The sequence below is a fragment of the Mytilus galloprovincialis genome, chromosome 2, assembly GCF_965363235.1.
Source record: "Mytilus galloprovincialis chromosome 2, xbMytGall1.hap1.1, whole genome shotgun sequence".
NCBI classification, from domain to species: Eukaryota; Metazoa; Mollusca; class Bivalvia; order Mytilida; family Mytilidae; genus Mytilus; species Mytilus galloprovincialis.
The window spans coordinates 67,695,053-67,714,130 of record NC_134839.1 but is presented as its reverse complement, the minus strand read 5'-3'; the positions used below and the strand labels follow the sequence as shown (position 1 = coordinate 67,714,130).

The 19,078-nt window shown below is 30.2% G+C and overlaps 1 protein-coding gene across 1 annotated transcript in view; it reads left to right on the top strand.

Moving 5' to 3' along the window:
* The window catches only part of LOC143064195 (uncharacterized), a 28,306-nt gene extending 12,774 nt beyond the window's left edge, over positions 1-15,532 (top strand). The window contains exons 3-4 of the mRNA XM_076236846.1: positions 2,605-2,713; positions 9,950-15,532. Coding sequence (XP_076092961.1) covers positions 2,605-2,713; positions 9,950-10,281 — 441 coding nt within the window. The 3' untranslated portion in view covers positions 10,282-15,532. The remainder of the gene's footprint in view (positions 1-2,604; positions 2,714-9,949) is intronic.
* Positions 15,533-19,078: the final 3,546 nt, after the last annotated feature.

The following is a 19,078-nucleotide window of genomic DNA, read 5'->3' as shown; positions in this document are numbered from 1 at the left end:
TAAGACATAGTTAAAAATTGGTTTATTGCGTCATATGCATGTACAATTTTAGGTAGGAAAGACAAAATTTAATGCAACTTCAATTTTTTTTTGGTAAAATTAGTTTTTGTTCTACCCTTTCTATACAAAATTGCAATTCAATTTGCATATTGTTGGGAAAATCACAATCCATTAACCTGATGAAAATGTAAATTGAAACGATAATGAACTATTTGGTTTATTTGTGATTTATAAATCTTTTTTCAATGCAAATACCTTTAATTTTATTGCATGTTAGGTGATAGACAGGGTGGGTCTTAAACTTTTGAACAACATATTGATTTTTTTTTTTGTATGCTCAAATCAACAATTAGATAAATATATTTTGGCATGATGTCAATATTTTGTATTTTTGTCAGTTAAAGAAGGGGAATGTAGATTTGTACATGTAACATGTATAGTGGCATGCATAAGTACATGTTAACATATGAGAATTGAAGACATTATGGGACAACTATTTGATATTCTGGATGGGGGAGGGGAATGGATGGAGGGTTTGAGGTTTTTCCCTATTTGATCATTTATTTTCCCTTTTGTACACATTTATAGTACCATGCACTTTAATAAGGGCTGTAGAATATTCATTTTCCACCTGTTTTGTGTTAAGTTATTTTTTCAGTTCTTACCAGGCCAAGTAATACTGCCTTTCTCTCTCTCCCCCTCCCCCCAGCCCCAGCCACCAGAAATCCTATGAGCATCCCAATAATAAGGTTTTTTTTCAAAAACATCTTTCAATTATTCAAAACTTAATTTCATTAGCCTGCTGTTTGTTTGACAAATGTTTTAGTCAGACTTTTCCCAGAAACTACTCAACCGAATGACTACATATTTAGTCAACAGTTTTATAATGAGGTGTGTGCAAGTTTTGGATATGTCACACACATAATTCCTGTTTTTGATACTTTGAATTATATGTGGGAGTATATTCGTGCTAAGCATGAACACACATAAATCACATAAGTCAACTGGTTTTGAATTAATCTACTTGTAAACCAACTTTTCAGTATTTAATGAAGCAGAAATTAGGAAAGTACAAAATGTCAACTTTTGAAATGCATGCAAAAGTTTTATTTGCAGAAGTATCTAGATGTGCTGCAAGGATTTCATTTTAGAAATTTAGAAGCATTTAATGAGAGAATCTAAGAATTAAATTTTGTATAAATTTTGAATATTTCCAATTATAAGCGGTACATGTACTTAATTATATAAGGATATAGTGATATCATATACCATTTATAAAAATTAAGTAAAACAGGATTATAGTATTAAACCTACATGTAGCGAGGTGTTACACTAGGCTAGACAGTATTAAATCACTAATAGGATAAGACCAACAGGAAATTCTTTTTCAATTTGTTTTTGTCATTTTCAAATATTTGTTTCAAGTTGATAATTGTCGTGCATATACAGTGTATTTTGAAAGTCAGTGCTGATCAACTAATAATTTTCAGAAGAGTTATGTCCTTGGATATATTATGTATATAAAATATATTGCATTGTTAGCACTCTCACATCCAAATCTTGTAAAAGTTTTAAGAAATTTAAATCCAAGGTTTACAACAGCAATATATCAGTTGAGTTTTTGTTGAGCCTGCCACTTTAGTTGCAGAAAGCTTGACATAAGGATAGTGATCCGGTGGTCATGGTGGCGGCTACAGCGGCTGCGTTAGCTAACTTCTTAAAAGCTTTATATTTAAGAAGGTGGAAGACTTTGATGCCTCATGTTACAAAGTTTCCGTCAGTCACATGTCCAATGTCCTTGACCTCATTTTCGTGGTTCAGTGACCACTTGAAAAAAAAAGTTAAGATTTTTTGTAATGTTAAATTCTCTCTTATTATAAGTAATAGGATAACTATATTTGGTATGTGCGTACCTTGCAAGATCCTCATGCCTGTCAGACAGTTTTCACTTGACCTCGACCTCATTTCATGGATCAGTGAACAAGGTTAAGTTTTGGTGGTCAAGTCCATATTTCAGATACTATAAGCAATAGGTCTAGTATATTCGGTGTATGGAAGGACTGTAAGGTGTACATGTTCAACTGGCAGGTGTCATCTGAACTTGACCTCACCTCCATGGTTCTATGGTTATAGTTAAGTTTTTGTGTTTTGGTCTGTTTTTCTTATACTGTATACAATAGGTCTACTATATTTGGTGTATGGAATGATTGTAAGGTGAAAATGTCTAGCTGGTATGTGTCATCTGACTTTAACCTCATTTTCATGTTTCAGTGTTCAAAGTTAAGTTTTTGAGTTTTTGGTCTTTTTTTCTAATACTAATTGCAATAGGTCAACTATTTTTGGTGTATGAAATTTTTTATGATCTATATGTCAGTCGCCCAGGTTTTATTTGACCTTGACCTCATTTTCACGGTTGATTGCTCAGTGTTAAGTTTTGTGTTTTGGTCTGTTTTTCTTAAACTATAAGCAATAGGTCAACTATATTTGTTGTATGGAAGAGTTGAAGATTAAGCAAAGAACAATTTATCAATTATATCGTAGACTATGTTTTTACAAAAAACATTCTTAGAATTAGTCCAAAAATGAATATTTTTATATTTCCAGGAAATATCGCTGAGGACATTAGATGAGAAGGAAAGATTGTCACTTGGTACTAGATCAAGAGGGACATCAAGGGTGTCATCTAGAGCAGGATCTCCTACTCAAGCTAGAAGTATGAAACTATCTTATTATACCCATATTTGAATTGTTTTACATTGATAATTTCGGGCCTTTTATAGCTGACTATGCGGTATGGGCTTTGCTCAATGTTGAAGGCCATACAGTGACCTATTGTTGTTAATTTCTGTGTCAGTTTGGTCGCTTGTGGAGAGTTGTCTCATTGGCAATCATACCACATCTTTTTTTTCATCATTATTATGCCCAGTTATAGCATGCTTATTGATAGCTACAGTGTACATTGATGTAGGAGAAGGAGCTTACATTGTACAATGTATAATGAATTTATTGTTGTTTTGATGATGATGATGGTCTGATCCTCATTTTAAACTTTGCTCTGATAATGTGATGATTTTTTTCAGCTAATCAGAAAGCAAATAAACAAAACAGGTGTATATGAGAATGATTCTGTTGCATTGTTTACCAAAACTCAATATGATACTCATAATAACATATTCTTCACAGCTTTGGCTGTATATAGTCAATGTTTTATAACTAATCTGGAATTTTACAAAAAAAAAACTACAAGCAGAGTTCTCACTAAGATAAGTCCATAAGTCCCAGACTCATGAAAATAAGTCTGGTATCACAATTTTCCATACCAATGAGTTCCAAGTTACATCAAGTATGGAGTTTGGAATATAAGGGGGAAAGGAAAAAGTTGGATAAAATTCTGATGTTGTTCCTGTCACAGGATACAGACTTATGTCAATCAATACTTTTATTTCCTTATTGGCACCAATACAAGTATGACTAAAATCATTCACAAAATCTGAACAACTATGTAAAAAAAACAAAAATGGACCAAAAACCAACTATAAATTTGAAACCGTAAGACACCACAATGTTATATAGACCATATTATTTGTCCGAGACCAACAACTTTAAGTTCATGACAAACGGGATAACACAATTTAACTTGACAAATATAATTCAATAGTATTAGTAATAACTATATGCACAACACATGTTTTATCAGTTGACAAAGCAAATTTTGAAGTAGAAAAAAAATAATCTAAGTGACTAGCTAACTTTCAATGTACAGGTTTTTCTCTAGTGAAGGAATGTAAACCACATAAGTAGTTTATTTAGTAGTTTATGAAGAATAATAATTTTTAAAGTACATGACCCACATTTCTTCAGATTATTTCTTCTCTTAATAGAAAATGCAAACATAAATATTTAAATTTAAATTTAACAGAACTAATTGGTTTAGTCTTAATTATTAGAAAAAAAGGTGTTTGGAAGGGTGTCAATAGTATACATGTTCCGGACTATATGAGTATTTGACCATATGGGTATATACCCAATGGTCCGACCCTATATAATAATAAACACATTTTATACCAATGGTCATTACCGATGGTCATTACCGATTTGTTATTACGAGTGAATGGCAATATGTCGACTTAAATAGATAAATTCAAAAAATTTCTTAATGAACTGCTACACAAGAAATCACTGAAAACTAACATAATTTATTTAAGTTGTCTTGTGAATATGGTGTATTGCAATCATGTTACAATATTTGAGATCTAGAGCTTCTTAAAACACCGTAGACATATCGGAATGGCCCAAGACCTCGGTATCACTGTACGCAGCTACAAAAAGGATAGCTTTTCACCAACAAAAGGTGTAAATGAAAAGGATCGTGCACAACCAAGACTTGCAAATGCAAAAAATCAATGATACCATGTGGAAGTAAATGTCACAACCCCAAGCCTACATGCAAGAATGTAATTAGCAAAAAAAAGCTAACTATGGCATCGATGTTTAATTTTTAAGTAGTATTTGAATTATAAAAATAATACATTTTCATGTAACCATCATTCTTTTTTTAGATAAAGTTTTTGTATTATTGAAACTTTTATGATGTAATTTTCAAAAATATACCTATATGGTTCAAATACTCTATGGTCCGGCCTGTTAATAACCAAATGAGTATTATACTCATATGGTCCGACCATACACGTACGGTCGTACCATACGCGTATGGTGGGACCATATGAGTATATGCATATGGTCATGACCATACACTTATGGTCCAAATACTCATATGGTCCGGAACATACACATATGTTTTTGTTAATTTGCACATTTGTTGTTATATAGGGATAAGTCAATCTAAGTGTGCATACAGCTCCAAGTTTGTCTTTTATTCAATTTCTTATAATATAAATCCTCTGAAATACCTAGTTGATAAATAATGCCACAATATTTAGGTCACCCTTACCTACATTTCATGCTTTGATAATTTTGGTTATTTGTATTATATTATGAAATTTAATTTGGAATATTTTGGTCTTTATGAATTATATATTATATAGTCTATGAGCGACTTGGGCCACACTTAAAAATATTTTGGTTTGCCCAAACCCTACCCAAAATCGAGACAGTGGGTAGGTAGGAAGGCATTTTCTTTCTTTTTTTGCCAAAGAGAAATTTAAGTATTAGATGTTTATAAGTCTTCCTGCCTATCTGAATAATAAATATTTTCACATCAGGACAATAAAAGATTTTGAGTAGGCAGCTATTTTCTAGGTAGGTAGGGTTAGGGCAAACATACATATTCTTTTTAATGGCCCTGTTCTGCTCTTGTCAAAATTTTATTTTTAAGCTCAATGGTAGTTTTTTTATAGTTCTTTCTGAAACAAGATACTAGCAGTTACCTTTTACTTTAAGTAATGGGTGCATGAACAGGTACAGTAAACTGTTATGTAAAACAACACTTGAAATCTGTGTTACTAAGCATTAAACTCTACTTAACCAAATCTGCATTACATTAAATACATGCAAATATGAAATATATTAAAATTCATATACCTTTTGTTGGTTTAAAATTTTATTTTATATTCACTTTAAATTGGAAATCCACATTTCATTAAAAAAAAATCTAAATTTACATGTTTTCATGATATAAATTTTACATGTTTGCCTGTAATTAAAAATATATAAATTAAGTAATATCATTTGATAAGATGTATTACAACAACATTAATTTAAGCCTTTTGTAGGAGGAATAACATTACTTAATAGTTTTCAGTCAGTCATGAATAGTGAATCACTGAAATTATGGAATTTCTTTCGAAAACATGTGATCACTATTCAATTAATAGAAATAGTCACATGGAAAAAAACAGTTTAGATTGAATATTCTGACAAAGGCAAGGTTATGGAAGCCATAACTTTGTCTTTAATATAAAATTATGACCAAATTTACATATGCTGATAAATACATTAGAGTATATAAGACTATAGAAATCTAAGAAATATTTTCCATTTAGAAATTAAAATTGCCAAAATTTTAGACAAAACGTTTTCTGTATTTCTAAGCCTATTATAATCATGATTATAGCGTTTTTTTTTTGCTTGCACAGCTGTTTATCTCTTGAAATTCAACATGTAAGTGTTGCTTTTTATTAGCTATTCATTGTTTAAAATCAGTTGATATTATATATGAACAGGAGCTGCCCTTCTTATATATGAAAATCACACTTAATAAAATTAGTGGGTCTAGATTAATCTTCACCAGAAAAGCTCTGAGTTTGTCAAACCCAAAAATTTTACACCATCGAAAGTGCACCTTTTTATACGACTGCAAAAAAATTTTGCGTCGTATAATGCTATGATGTCGTAGTCGTCCGAAGACGCATTGGGTTTCCGGACAATAACTTAAGTTTAAATAAATGGATCTCTATAAATTTTTACCAGATGGTTCAATACCACTAAAGGAAGGTTGCGATTGATTTTGGGGGTTATGGTCCCAATAGTTAAGTAATTAGGGGCCAAAAAGAGGCCCAAAATGAGTGTTTTTCAGTTTTCAAACAATAACTATGAATCTCTCTAAAATTATTTCACAAGTTTCCATACCATGAAGGTATGGTTAGTATTGACTTTGGGGGTTATGGCTCAAAATGTTTTAGAATTAGGGGCAAAAAAGGGGGAAAAACTAGGTTTTTCTGGTCAATGGACAATTAAGACAATTTAAAAGCAGTGTAAGGGAGGTAACGCAAAAACATTTAACATACAATGTTCAGATATATCTCCCTTACACTTCTTGTAAATTATGTATAAAGGAATGTCAGATTTTGGACTAATTGCAAAAAATGGGAGTGGAAGTAGTTTTCAAATTTATTTTTCTAATTTCTCAAATTCCAAATTTTTGAAAAGTTTGAAGAAGAAATCTTTAATTGCACAATATTGCGCAATAGATTTGTAAGATTTTGACATTTGTTTTGTGTCTGAAACTCATATTATGTCAAAAATTTGATCACAATTCAAATTCAGAGCTGTTTCAAGCTTGAATGTTGTGTCCATACTTGCCCTGATTGCTCAGGCTTCGACATCTGCGGTAGTATAAAGCTGAGCCCTGCGGAGCACCTTATTTCTTTAAGTTATCATCACTAGTAAATAAAATGACAGTTTGCCCTGTAAATGACTAATTAGAGAAACTGATTTTAACTCTAAATTTGTTACAAACAGACATTTCTGATATCTTAAACCCTGGTCATAACTCATTATTTAAAATACAAATATTAAGCATTTTTTTTAACAAAGAAATGAGGTACATGATAACATGAAGCCAAGAGCAGTTGTATGGTTATATGAACATATTTCCAATCCAAAATCAAATTTAAAAAAAATTTATACAATTTTTGAAAATGTTTGATTGTCCAATGTAGCAGATTTTTTAAATCACTAATGATGCAATTGTACTCATAGACCAATCCAGGGGGGAAATTTGATTGGTTATATAGGGAACCCCCCATTATGAAAAATTCTTGATCCGCCACTGGTACTCTCATAAAAAGTGCAATGAAGACAAATTATATTATAGTTATTACATGTAATATACTATGATCCCTAATGAAATATGACAGTGCCTAATAGATTCCTATTTAAATCTTTTTGGTCATTGTGTTTTGAAGGTAAATCTGCTTTCAAAATTAACATATAGATAGTTAACTTTTCAACAAGCAAATTGCAGTACACTGGAGGTGGAACAAATATTTTATAAAAAGATTGATTTTGAAAAGTTGTTGTTGGGCGATTGATTTCAACGATATATATAAAATGGACAAACTTGAATAAACAACTGAATGAATAGAATCAACAAAATTAGATTTTTCTGAGCTTTTTGAAATGAAGAACTTTAAAATCCTTAATGTGACCAATCAACAAAATCTTTTAAAACTTTAACAAGTGACCAAGGTTAGTTATGAGAGGTCACCAGTAAGTGGATGACTAGAACATTCTAATTAGTTTTACTTATTAAATTCCTGCTTTTTCAGTCACTCCCAAGTTTCGTTAGTTTAAATGTAGTCTTCAGATTAAAGGGGTGGAATTGTAATAAACACAAACAAAATCATACCATAGTTTACATTTAAATGGGTAATTTAACAATTTTGATTTAAAGCCAGCTGTGTATAAGTTTTAAACATATTTGAAAATGTATTACATGTATATGTAGTCTATTTTGATTGAAGAATTAAGTTTTATATTGTAACTCTCATGGGTTTTTGTGACAAATTTATAAAGTTTCAAATACCAGTGTCGTGGTGGTTCATGAAATTTGTTAACTTTGGTTAGTTTCCTCTTTCTTTTGGTTGAATTCCTTTTATGAAGACGTGTAAAAAAATTTGAATTTTGATAATTTTAAACACAATTTGAATTGGCCCATAATGACTTGTAAGCAGTACTAGTAGTCCTGACCTTTGTTGTTTGCCCTATGTATTTGCGGAGATTTTTGTCTGGGCATGGTATTAAACTGAAATATAATACTTCCATGGTCTGGGTAATACTACAATATCGATACTATATATTGCATAAAGAAATGTGTGTTACTAAAATGAATCAAAATGATTATAATTGACTGTACCAAGTCAGGAATATGACAGTTGTTATTCATTTGTTTGATGTGTTTTATCATTTGATTTTGCCATTTGATTAGGGACTTTCCGTTTTGAATTTTTGTCAGAGTTCAGTATTTTTGTTATTTCCTTTTTGATAATCAAATCTAATCTGTAGATCAAACTGTTTTAATTGATTATGATTTTTTCAGTTAATTCCCAATCCTACAAACATGGCATCATTGGTGGTTCATACTTTCAGTTCTAGCAGTATGAACTTGGAAAACATCAATTGCAGACAATGCAATGTCTGAACTTTTTTTCCCTATAATGTCTGTAGATTTTGAGCTGATGTTTATAACATTTGAAAAATGTATCATGTTAACTTTATATTTAATAAACAAGTTTATGTTCCATTTGAGCTTCTTTAGTTTTCAATTTTACTGTAAAGTAGGGGTGATTGTTCTGGACACGTCTATTTCTGTATCATATACAACAAGAGTTTTTATTTTTTATTATTTGTAAACAAAATGTATGAGGTTATATATTCTAGAGTAAACAAGTATTTTATTGCAGGGATTTAAACAAGATCTATTTTATATGCCACACTTATTTATCAGCCTTAAATTAAATTTTTGCCAACTTAAAGATTTTCTCAAACACCAAGTAAACATTGCTTAAGAGTTTGTTTATATGTGCCTCGTCACAGAATAAAGGATCTTTTTTACTTGTATGTCAATGTGAAATTTATCATCCTTGTTCTATTCAAATTGTTTACTCAAACTTTTGATGACAACATCTAATGAAGACTTGTCTAAAGCTATGATTTACATTTAGAGCTTTATCATTACCAAAGATTTGCAGTATATTTGTTAACAATCCTGCAAGCTTAAGAAAATACTTATAGAAATGGTTAAAAGATACTGAAGTAATGGTGTATGAACTATAAATCAAGGAATAATGGAAGATAACTCCAACTCAATTTTATAATTTACCTAACTAAATACTTTAAAACTCACAAAATTATAAAATGAAAGCGATCTTTACCCTTCAGTGCTCACAAGCGCTTTGATTAAAGTTATCAGAAAAGTTATATATTTAACTATGGGTAGATTTAACAATGCAGAACAATAAATCATCTATGTTTTGTAAATGTACCAAATAGCTAACCACGATACTCACAAAATATCCATACAAATTTCAAATATGGTTGCTTAATTAACTGGTAAAAAAAGGAAAGATAAAGTGAAAGTTAATGCATGGCTCATGTATCATCTGAACAAAGGTTTAACTTGATAGTTGAGTCAATTTATTTATTTGTTTTATTTGTATTTCCAGAGGTTTATTTTAAGACAATTTATTTATTTTATTTGTATTTCCAGAGGTACATTTTAAGACAGAAGATGGTGATAAGAAACTGAAGAACAATCATGATCAACAGAGTACCAAACAAGTGCAATATGAACAACCATTACAAAATGGTGATGTTGACAACCAATCAAAACATAAGAAAAAGAAACATATGAAGAACTCTGTTCAACCAATCACAGACAAGAGCACAAGTGATGACAAAATTCAACAACCAATTACAAATAATAATACAGGGGAAGTTAGTGAAACAACAGAGGTTAAAAAACTGGAGAAGAAACTGTCAACAATTGATGAACGTGCAGCCAGTCGAAACAGTGGTAAATCAGATGAAGTAAAACGATAGCCAAAGATATATTATTTATTGTAAACCATGGCATTAAAGAAGTTCAAATTTATAGGAGACTGAAATTTTCTGTTATTTTTTGTACATGTATCAAATGAAAGTTGGTTTAAGTTTTATGTACAAAAAATGTTCAGACTGATTTGTTTGTATTAAACATTCTGTTTACCAACATCTTTCTAATTCTTTATTAACCTCAAATGACCTTTCATAATTGAATTTATAGGTAATGGAATAGACATTTTTACTTGTCTTTTTTTTGTTAATATATATTTTTTACAATGTAATATGAAAATCATTGAACATTTATAAATGCATATGTGTAAAGTTCTTGTATCATGAAATACTGTTCTTAGCACACTTTACCTCTAATATAAAACAATGAGAATTTTTATAGTTGAACTATCAGTTACATTAACTGTTGTGTTTCTTTTTATATTAATTATACCTTCCCTACCAACCTTCTCATAACAGTCTTGTAGACGGTTGTCATCCATAACAGTAAAAAATCAATCTGTGTTATGCTTAGTAATAAGTATCTTAAGAGAATCTTTTAATTTCCATTGTGTTTTGTTGAAAAATGTTAATTTTAGTCATAAGGCCACACCAATTTGATTCCTTGTTCGATGGACCCGCCCGCACCTATTTTTTTCAAAACAGATTTTTTTTATTTTTTTTATATTCCCGCTTCCCGCATCCGGAAATGTAATCATGTCCATTTCCCGCACCGTTTTTTTGTTGTAAATATTATAAAAAGATATCAACATTTGTTTTTAAAATCACAGTCTAACCTGTATATAACGATTTTAAACATAAAAGCACCCCACCACACTGTGTAAATATCTGTGAGAATATTTTTTTCAGCATGAAACCTATTTATCCAAAGAGGGAGTGCTCCGAAATAAATTTATAACCACGGAAAGACCTGTAAAGAACAAAAAATTGGGTTCTTTCCCCCTTACTTATCTTCCCTATCAAAAAATGTTCGTTGTTAGAATAAAGTACAGAGAACTTCTGAAGGATTTGCCTTCAACTGCAATTATATTGTATGCTGGCGAAACAAAACTATTCTTAGCCGCTTCATGTTTATGCACCTGTCCTGATTGATTCAGGGGCCTGTCGTTCGGCAGTTATGGTTTGTTGATGTTGTTCATTGGTATTTTCCCGTTTGGATATATAAATTAGATCGTTTGTTTTCCTGTTCGAATTGTGAAAGCTAATAATTTTGGGGTCCTTTATAGCTTGCTGTTTGGTCTGTATCAAAGCCCTGTGTAAAAGGCCGTACTTTGACCTGTGTTTGTTATTATCAGGTTGTGAACAACCCTCCCTCAGACGAGGGGTCATTTTACTGATGTAGCAAAGAAAATAGAAATACCAAGGATTTGTACTATAGTTCTTCTATACAAAACCTTTGAAAACTAAGAATTTTGTACTCAAAAAAAGGAGAGTTACATCATATTTTAAACAACTTTTTTCACTTATTTTTTTTGAATAATATTAAACTGTTTTAAAAAAAGTAAATGTGTTAATTTAACACGGTTAAAGTCCAGAAATAATATTACAAAATTCTTGGACATGTTTTGACCATTTAATACTAGATAGATATATTGTTCTTTGAGAAAATATGAGCCCCTTTTGTACAAACAAATATATTATAACTTATATTGATCCCTCATAAAACATGTAAAAGGGATATTTATAACATAAAGGGGTTGTCCCCAAACTGATTATGACTTGGATGGAGAATTGTCTCATTGTCAGTCACACATACTTCATTTGTACATAGACCAGATTTAATTATTTCTTGGTGAACAGGGAAAAAATACTTCAGAAATTAAAGAAATGTAAAAGTACAAGTGATAAACATTGATAAATCAAGTTTTATTATTGTCAAAACCTACAATTTTATGTTTACAAAAAAAAAATATAATCGCTCCCCTTTACTTTTCAAGCTTCGCCTCAAAAATTTGCAAATTAAATATTTTTTTATTAAAATTTTCAATTCGCTCGCTCGCCCCAAATTTTGGAGTCCAAAACTCCGTAGAACAAGAAATTAAATTGGTGTGGCCTAAGTAATCTGCCTATATATAATTGTTTTAAATGTTTGACATCCTCTCCAACCCCTTATTTCAACAATAGTAATGGTATAACATCAGCATGTTCTTGAGTGTAAAATTGTATTCAAACATTTAGTTGCAATTTAATGTGTTGTAATTTGAAATACTTTGCAACAAATGCTATGAAACAACCATAATGGCAGTTTATTATATACTGGTAACAGAAACACAACAGTTTTTCAGTGGCAATCGTATGTGTACACATACTTTTGTAGGTTTTAATAAGATAATTGTAAAAAAGTTTATAATATTAATACCTCAGTCAGAAAAGAATTTCCTCATTTTAAAAATATGCATGAATATCAGGATGTGTGTGTTAATGTATTTTGAATTGTGATACGTTTTGTATTTAGGCACTATTCATATGAATGATGGTTTAGAACTTCAGAGCTTTTATTTATATTCTTGTGTTTTAAGGTTGTATGGTGTATGGGCATAAATTGACAGATTTTCGTTAGAATTATACCGGGAAGAGGCATTATTATGTGGATGATAAAAAGAAGACCAAATTATAGAGTTTTAAAATAAAGTATACTTAGCTCTTAAAAATTAGTTCAAGAAATAAGAAATGAGGTCACAGCTTTTTTTGTGGTTAAAATACAAATAGGAAAAAACATCAAGTTACTAGAGTTATTTCCCCTTGTAAGGAAATTTTAGATCAATAAAAGATATCCTGTGCTTTCAAAAATAAGTTGTAATAATAAGCTGAACATCTTTTCAAACAATTTGCATTCCTGCCTCAAAATCTTCTTATATTAATGATTTTTTTTAAATAGTTTTCAACTGTTTTACAATACAAGGTGAACCTTATGACTGACTGGACTTGTTTTAAATGCTCATTTTGGATGAAAGAAAGAGGGCTTAAATCAGTTTTTGTGTTGTGATTAGTATAGAGATTATTTATAATTTATATTATTATAGCTAATGTAAATATAAACACAAAAGTTTGCACATGCTTTGTTCAATCAACTGTACCCTTAGTTTGGATGTTTAGTGTATTGTAGTTGATGATTATACTTATTTTTGAGAAAACATGATCTTTATGCATATTTGTATATTTAACCACATCAGGGATCATTGATTTTTTTACATGATTTTGCTCTATAAATATATTTATTTATTGGGAAGATAATGTGTTTGAAACTTATAATTGTACATTTAAAAAACAAGGTTTTTGATAATTTTTAATGACAAATGCTCATTTTATACAAAACATGCTTTTATAATGTGATTATTTTACCAGTCTGAATAAGAATGAATTTTGCTTTTACAAAGTGAAATAAGATTTTAATGGTAAAAACATGACATGATCGAAGAAATTTCTTTAAAAATAAACTAGTACATGTAGATAAAAAGAGAATTATCTTGAGAAATTTTAAATGTACAGAAAAGTATCAATATGATGTTAATGTATAAATATGAGAACGATAGAAAAAACATAGGTAGAAGCAATATATGAAATTGCATTTGATCTTTTGACACGGTTGCATTTTCTTGTACATTTTAATACCATGACACATTGTTTTATGCAATTTTACCCTAAATAATGCTGTTTCATTTTCCCTGTACACTTTAGTACCATGACAAATTGTTTAGTGGGTATACATGAGGTTTATTTCCATATGCTAGAATATCCTAATGCAGGGACAGTGCATGTTTTAGTAGTTACCAACACTTGTTGGTGTTTTCGCCTATTAACATTTACAGAATTTCCTCCATTTGAAGATGTGAAAGAAAATTTGCACTGAAAATTTCCTTGATTTTATATATATATGTCTAGTTTACTTGTTTCATTCCTGATCTTGATACACTATCAAAAGGAAAACTAAATAGGACTGATTAAGTACTGCATTAAGTGTATCAATATAAGTGTTTTTGTACAATATGTGTGAAAGAATGAGTCTCATGTGTACTGTTTAGTTAGGAAAATGTCTCAGATATTAATTATAACAATTACAAATATATTTTGTGAATTATGTATAAGTAAAATTACTGTAAATTTTCCAATTAAAACTTTGTTTTCATTAGTTTGAAAATTTCATCAGGAGGAAACTAATGAAAAGATTTGAATTTTTATTTTTGTATGGAAATCTTCAATTACAGCTTAATCCACATTTATAAATTTTACATTATCAAAGATCCACATTAATGATACATATACATTTTTTCTCAGTAGTATTTATAGGTAGCTTTGTAATTCTAGAAAAAAGAGGCAGATGGTGTTGTTGACTTCTCACCATGGAGAAATCATCTTGTACAATTGGCATTGAATTAATAAACCATTTCTATAATTCTACTTAATTAATATCTTTATCTGATTAGTTAATAAGGGTCATCATTTACTATTTTTGTCATTATGCTTCTTGGAATGTGTTTATATTCATTGCTTTATTGGGAAAATCTTAAAAATTACAATCAATCAGTCTTGTTTAAATTTAAAAACATTAATTTGAATTTTCTCTCTTTGTTTTTAGATTTCTACTTTTTAAACTTTTGAGTAATTGGAAGGTTACAACAGTAGGTTACAAAAAGAAATTGTGTTCTATAAATAACACATGGTGAAATACCTCTAGAATTTTAAACAAAGTAGTTTCCATTTAGGATTGGTAATATTTTCAACATTGCAGTATACCCATTCAAAAGTATTCATTTTTAATTATTCTATGAAATTTTTTACAATAGGATAACTGTAAGCTATTTAAATTCCAATGAAACATATTCTTTCAAAATGTTGATAATGATCAATTTGAGATTCCTGAAATAATGGTAATTTCATTGTAATCATAAATCATGTAAATTTATTCATGGACAACAATATGGGTTTTAAAATTTTTATGAAATAAATTGTGCTAAAATTTGTATTATAGATTATTTATTGCTTGGATGAAATAGCCATATTCATGTTTGTCCAATTTTACATGGCCTAACTGAAAAACGATTAAATTGTGAAACAGGAGTTAGTGAAATGATGTGTATATACTAGATAACTATTTGTATGTAGGTCAGAGATCTGATAGTTGTTGTTATTTTAACTGTGATATTAATATTCCTTCCACTTTATTTATATGATATTAAGAAGTTAGCTGTCATATTGCCAGATATTAATAAATTTATCATGACCAAATTCCATTCAAAAATGTCTTTTTTTGCCTCGCCTTGCCCTTGTATTCTGTTGCTTTCTGTTGTTTGTTTTTGACTATTGTGAGCTTTTCAAACAATTTCTCTTCTGAAATTACTTAACCAATTTTGACCAAACTGAGGGTAAAAGATCCTTAGGTTATCTTGTTTAAAGCATTTATTTTTTATACGACCGCAAAAATTTTAATTTTTTGGTCGTATATTGCTATCACGTTGGCGTCGTCGTCTGCGTCGTCGTCGTCGTCCGAATACTTTTAGTTTTCGCACTCTAACTTAAGTAAAAGTGAATAGAAATCAATGAAATTTTAATACAAGGTTTATGACCACAAAAGGAAGGTTGGGATTGATTTTGGGAGTTTTGGTCCCAACATTTTAGGAATTAGGGGCCAAAAAGGGCCCAAATAAGCATTTTCTTGGTTTTCGCACTATAACTTTAGTTTAAGTGAATAGAAATCTATGAAATTTTGACACAAGGTTTATGACCACAAAAGGAAGGTTGGGATTGATTTTGGGAGTTTTGGTTCCAACAGTTTAGGAATTAAGGGCCAAAAAAGGGCCCAAATAAGCATTATTCTTGGTTTTCGCACAATAACTTTAGTATAAGTAAATAGAAATCAATGAAATTTTAACACAAGGTTTATGACCACAAAAGGAAGGTTGGGATTGATTTTTGGAGTTGAGGTCACAACAGTTTATGAATTAGGGGCCAAAAAGGGGCCCAAATAAGCATTATTTTTGGTTTTTGCACCATAACTTTAGTATAAGTAAATAGAAATCTATGAAATTTAAACACAAGGTTTATGACCATAAAAGGAAGGTTGGGTTTGATTTTGGGAGTTTTGGTCCTAACAGTTTAGGAATAAGGGGCGCAAAGGGTCCAAAATTGAACTTTGTGTGATTTCATCAAAAATTGAATAATTGGGGTTCTTTGATATGCCGAATCTAACTATGTATGTAGATTCTTAATTTTTGGTCCCGTTTTCAAATTGGTCTACATTAAGGTCCAAAGGGTCCAAAATTAAACTTAGTTTGAATTTAACAAAAATTGAATCCTTGGGGTTCTTTGATATGCTGAATTTAAAAATGTACTTAGATTTTTAATTATTGGCCTAGTTTTCAAGTTGGTCCAAATGGGGGTCCAAAATTAAACTTTGTTTGATTTCATCAAAAATTGAATAAATGGGTTCTTTGATATGCCAAATCTAACTGTGTATGTAGATTCTTAATTTTTGGTCCAGTTTTCAAATTGGTCTACATTAAGGTCCAAAGGGTCCAAAATTAAACTAAGTTTGATTTTAACAAAAATTAAATTCTTGGGCTTATTTGATATGCTTTATCTAAATATGTACTTTGATTTTTAAAGCAATTGCTTTTATGCCGTCGCGTATGGCCATCTTTGTGACCCAGATCAGAGACTCTGCCCAGATCAAGCCATAGTATTTTGTTAAACAGGCTCCTGGTCAGTCATTCTTTAACACCTATGTATGTTTTCTAATGCAATACATAGCTTGAAACTTTAAAAAAAAGTTAGTGGATTTAAGAAGTTTCAGAATATGTTCTTGTAGATGTATTTTTGTATTTAAAGGGTCAACCGTTTGACTATCAAATATCATAGAAGTCCGAGTGAAAAAAAGTACATTTTTATAAATGCGATTCCGTTTTCCGCCGTTCGTACGATGTTTCAACAAAATATGGATTCATTTCAGTTGTTGATTTAGTATTGAAAATTTAACTGAATTATCTCCTAATAAATACGGTTTTTTATGTTTAATTTGTGTTTCTTTAAGAGGTCAGGTGCTCTTGTTCATTCATAAAATTATCGTTCATTCATACATTTATCGTAAAATCAAAATCACTACACAGGTTAATGCGTAATGTCAAATTATTACCTGTAATCTAAAAATAGACAAACTTTATTTGCGCAAATAATTTAGCGGAACGAAACCCTTGTTCAAAACACATAACAATAAGTTCGTTTTCCTTTTCTGTCAAAACTCCGTAATATTTATCGATCACCTTACTAATGAAATGGACCCGTCCAAACGTAGTAGATGCCAAGTCGGTCCAGATGAAGAGATATTTACAATTTGGAATTTTCTAGTTTATTAATACATAGATTGAAAAAAAGTACGTCTTTTTAAATATCATGATCAAAACTGGGTTTGCATAACAAATGTCAGATGAAACCATTATCCTCGTCTTTTCAGTGAACAAGTGTACTACGTTTGTTGACACTCGACGGTCCACCGTGTTAGCAATTTTATTTCACATGTTTTCGAAATATTGAAGATCATTTTTCGCAATGTTTCCTGAAAATTGATAAATATCAAAGCAACGTAGAGCTGTTTGTTCTTGTTCGTATAATAAAATTGAGAATGGAAATGGGGAATTTGTCAAAGAGACAACAACCCGACCATAGAAAAACATACAACAGCAGAATTAAGGTCACCAACAGGTCTTCAATGCAGCGAAAAATTCCCGCACCCAGAGGCGTCCTTCAGCTGGCCCCTATACAATATATATACTAGTTCAGTGATAACGATTTAATGTCATGTTTGTCTGTGATGACCCCCCCTTTTCGGGATTGCATGAGAATTGTAGTTATCTCGTACCCACATGCACTTGTTTCTATCCATAAGAAGGTCGACTATCCACATAAAACTATTTATATGGATAATCGACCTTCCTATGGATAGAAACAAGTGCCTGTGCTCGTACCGCATCAGAAGGACACATATCAACTGAGCAATAATGTTTGGAACTTAGTTTTAAAAATGATGACAGTAACATTATGAAAATATTTTTATTAAGCTGAAATATACATTTATTCTTTACATGTTTATGTCTTGTAAGATATTTTATTTCTTTCCCGTTTTTTAACATTTGCGTCTGGAAAGTTGAAATGTTTTAACTTAATCATTTGTGTTAATGGTTAAATATAAATTAATAATGAAAATTGTTAAATTTAAATCAATAAAGGAAATTATTGCCAAGGAAGTTACAAACACTACCAGGGGATAATCCATGATGATTTCTTTTTGAGTTATATGTTTCAGCACATGTATATTTGACCCCAACTTTAGCCTGGTAAACGTGTTGTCTCCTTGTGAAATATAAAACATATTAAAAATGACTTTCTGCTAAAGTCTTTTATTTATATAAAGTTAAAACCTTCTTACTTTTAACTAGACAACACTCATGTCAGGTTTAATTCTTGTATATATGTGGATGAAAAATAAAAGTCCCCAAACATTAACATGGCAGCAATTGCTTTTACAGCCTTTAAGGCTTTGATTGATTATGGGCCCAGTTTTCAAGTTGGTCCAAATCAGGATTCCATATCAAGTATTGTGCAATAGCAAGAAATTTCAATTGCACAGTATTGCCCAATAGCAAGAAATATCTAATAGCACAATATTGTGCAATAGCAATTAATTTTCAATTGGAGTTATCTTTCTTTGTATAGAATAGTAGTTGATAATATATGTTGGAAATTTGCCAGACATGACTATGATGTCATTTTCTATTTTTATTTGCCAATAACT